Source organism: Ahaetulla prasina, chromosome 4 (genome assembly GCF_028640845.1).
Source record: "Ahaetulla prasina isolate Xishuangbanna chromosome 4, ASM2864084v1, whole genome shotgun sequence".
In the NCBI taxonomy this organism is placed as follows: domain Eukaryota; kingdom Metazoa; phylum Chordata; class Lepidosauria; order Squamata; family Colubridae; genus Ahaetulla; species Ahaetulla prasina.
In genome coordinates this window covers 145393124-145396948 of record NC_080542.1, presented here as the reverse complement: position 1 = coordinate 145396948, position 3825 = coordinate 145393124, and the positions used below count along the sequence as shown (strand labels likewise).

At 44.1% G+C, this 3825-nt stretch overlaps 1 protein-coding gene across 3 annotated transcripts in view; it reads right to left on the bottom strand.

Moving 5' to 3' along the window:
• Nucleotides 1-3825, bottom strand: part of GHRHR (growth hormone releasing hormone receptor) — a 38492-nt gene that overhangs the window by 4947 nt on the left and 29720 nt on the right. For all 3 annotated transcript variants that reach the window (XM_058181032.1, XM_058181034.1, XM_058181033.1), the window contains 2 exons: nucleotides 3564-3693; nucleotides 1526-1567 (listed from right to left, as the gene is read on the bottom strand). In XM_058181032.1, the coding sequence (XP_058037015.1) occupies nucleotides 1526-1567; nucleotides 3564-3693 (172 nt within the window). The remainder of the gene's footprint in view (nucleotides 1-1525; nucleotides 1568-3563; nucleotides 3694-3825) is intronic.

Sequence of the window (3825 nt, the reverse complement as noted above, 5' to 3'; positions counted from 1 at the left end):
CTTGAAAATAACAATAGCTGTCATTACTGGAAAAATCTTTTTTTTTTATCAGTTTTATGAGGTAGTCCTCAACTTGTGACCACAAACTGAGCTGAGTATGTTTTGCCCCATTTTACGACCTTTCTGGACAGAATTATTAAGTGAGTCATTGCAGTTGTTAAGTTAGTCACACGGTTGTTAAGTGAATCTGGCTTCCCCATTGACTTTGTTTGTCAGGTCGCAAAAAGGAATCACACGACCCTGGGACATTGAAACTGTCATAAAAACAGGCCAGTTGTCAAGCAACTGAATTTTGATCATGTATGTGGGGAATGGCGTGGTGGTCATAAGTGTGAGGATTGGTCATAAGTGTGAGGACTGGTCATAACTATCTTTTTTTCAGTGCTGGCCACTAAAAGAATGGTTGTAAGTCAAGGACTACCTATAACTAGAAATAGATAACAAAGTTAATAATGAAATACAGGTAGTCCTTGACTTACAACGGTTCGTTTAGTGACCGGTACTGAAAAAGGTGACTTATGGCCATTTTTCACACTTACAACCAATGCAGCATCCCCATGGTTGCATGATCAGAATTCGGACACTTGGCAACGGATTCATATTTATGACGGTTGCAACGTCCCAGGCTTACATGATCCCCTTTCGCAACCTTGCAACCCTGCAAAGTCAATGAGGAAGGCAAATTCACTTAACAACTGTGGCAAGAAAGGTCGTAAAATGGGGGCGAAACTCAATAAACGTCTTTCTTGCTTAGCAAGAGAAATTTTGGGGTGAGTTGCGGTCATAAATTGAGGACTTCTGTGTTATTTATTGTCTGTATATGCCGCCCAACTCATCCTAGCCTGGTTTAAAGGAGGAATTTATATATATATTTTTTCCCCCATTGATCCGCATTTTCTTAAACCTCTCCCACTGTGTTTTTGGTCTTCCTCAAGATTGAGTGATTGATTCATTATGTATTGAGAAGTCATTTTCGACTCCTAGCAACCACATAAATAGATTTCCTGCCTGACAACATCGTTTGAGGGCTCCCAAAATTTGCCTCATCCCTCTCAAATTCAGGAAAGAGTGGGAGAAAGCAATATTTCTCAGCCGTGTCAATTTTAAGATGCGTGGACTTCGACTCCCAGAATTCCCAGCTAGGATGCGTGGAAACTCCCAGAATTCTCCAGCCAATGTTTGTGGGACTTCAACTCCCAGAATTCCTCAGCCAGCATGCCTAGCTTCGACTCACAGCATGGCTGGCTAAGGGATTCTGGGAATTGAAGTCCGCACATCTTAAAAGTGGTGACTTGAGAAACACTGTTTTCTCCTTCTGTTCCGAGTGCATTTTTTTAAAAAGACAATTTAAAAACAATTAAAGGCAATTTTAACTCTCCCTGGACTCTCCAAGATCCTCCAGGCCTTGATCTCTCCGGAGAGTGATCCATTCACCAGAGGAATTAAAATAAACTTCAGAGGCCTGGGCTGACCTGATGGCTTCCCTTTTGCAGCCAGAGATCTCGACAAGGATTAAGCTCCTTACCTCTTGATTCAGAAAACAGTACAAAAAGGCAACGATGAAGCCCTAAAATAGGAAAAACACAGAAGTTAGTCAACCTCGCTCTCCATGTCTTTGGATAGACAGGTGTCCCTCGACTTACGACCACAGCGCAGCCCAAAATTTCCGTCGCTAAGCGAGACGGAAAGTGAATTTTGCCCTATTTTATATGACCTTCCTTGCCACGGTTGTTAAGCGAATCACTTCAGTTGTTCAGTTCACAGCACGGTTGTTAAGGGAGTCTGACTCCCCCCCACCCCCCCATTGACTTTGCTTGTCAAAAAATTGCAAAAGAGGATCTCATTAACTCTGGGACACTGCAAACGGTCGCAAATATGAATCAAGTTGCCAAACATCTGAGTTTTGATCATGCGACCATGGGGAAGCTGCAGCGGTCGTAAGTGTGAAAAACGGTCGTAAGTCACTTTTTTCAGGGCCATTGTAACTAATGGTTGTAAGTCGAGGACTATCTGTAACACAGTGAATATTTCTGGCCCTTGTTTCCAGCAATGCTATTCATCCATATAGTACAGAGCCATGCAGATGAGTCAGGAAAAGTTACCGGTAATTCTCGACTTACAACCCTTCATTTAACAATGGTTCGGAGTTACGACGGCCGTGAAAAAAGTGATTTATGATTAGCACTTGGCATATGTTTATTAAATTTGCACGGTCACCTGATCCGTGTTTGTAACCATCCTAACCAGAATCTGAGTGGCAAATTTAACGGGGAAATCCAGAGTTGCTTAGTGACATGATTGGCTTAGTGATCACATAATTCACTTAACAACGGTGGCAAAAAAAAAATGTAAAATTAGATTAAAAACTCACTTAACAAAACTGGCTTGCTGAACAGCAGAATTTTTTTGGTTAACAACTGTGTTACTAACTTTATCACTGCCGTGATTCACTTGGAGAAAGTTAGCACCCATCCTCCTCCTAGAGGAATGAAATATTTTAAGGTGAAGGTAAAGGTTCCCCTAGCACATACGTGCTAGTCGTTCCCGCCTCTAGGGGGCGGTGCTCATCTCTGAAGCAGAAGAGCCAGCGCTGCCCGAAGACATCTCCGTGGTCATGTGGCCAGCATGACTAAATGCCAAAGGCGCACAGAAGTCTGTTACCTTCCCACCAAAAGTGGTCCCTATTTTGCTACTTGCATTTTTTACGTGCTTTCAAACTGCTAGGTTGGCAGAAGCTGGGACAAGGAACGGGAGCTCACCCCATTACACGGCAGCACTAGGGATTCAAACCGCTGAACTGCCAACCTTTCGATCGACAAGCTCATAATATTTTAGGAAATATTAAAAAGGCAGAATATTATATTTCCCTGGATGAGAAAAGAGAAACATGTTTTAAAGACAAAGCAGCTCCCTGAAGCTCCCTCCTACCCCCCTCAACCCCCACTTCAGCTCCAGGGTGATGGGATTAAGATACGGCCCTCAGCACTCACCACATGGCACCTGGGGAGATTGCATCATCTAGCAAGGTTCAACCAAGCCTGGGACTCAAGACAACCTACAAAGTTACCCCTGCATGGTCCCATGGGAGTCTGACAACCAATCAGAATACAGGCCCTTACCACAGGAACAGGAAGCTCCAAGGCAGGGCCCAAAAGAGGGTATAAATCTCTATCTCTCTCTCTTACCCATGTGCTCTATTGCTCAGGACCTTGAACCATGTGGTCCTGTCCACCATTAAACCATATTTCCAAACAGCCTCCATATTTCCAGTGTCTTTCTCCCCGCTTGGATCCGAACCCAGGTGGACATTTCTTCCGACACAGTTAACAACGGTGGCAAGAAAGGTTGTAAACCAGGATAAAACTCACTTAACAAGTGTCTCCCTTAGCAACAGAAGTTTTGGCTTAATTGTGGCCGTACGTCGAGGACATCTCGCAGGGCTGACAAAGCTCATCCTCCCTTTTCCTTTTTTTAAATGCATCGGAGATAATAATAATAATATTGTTTTGTTTAGCAAGCTGGCCCCTTTATCCTGCACAACAAACCCTGGAGTGCTACTTCACCTGAAACGATCCAATGCACAGTTCAATGTAGAGACGGGCTCCCACTTGGGTGTATTCGGGCAGGAAATTGAAGATGATGTAATGGGTCCCAAGCAAGGGAATGAGAAGCAGGGTTGACTTAGAGAGGCGTCTAGGGAAGGGGTTGTGGAGGGGGGGGGGGTGGAGAGGAGAAAAAGCAAAGTTTACAGAACTGAAGGCACTCATAAGTAGCAATGGCCACTAGAGGGCACTCGTGTACTCCGTTGGAGTCATCTCTATGGGA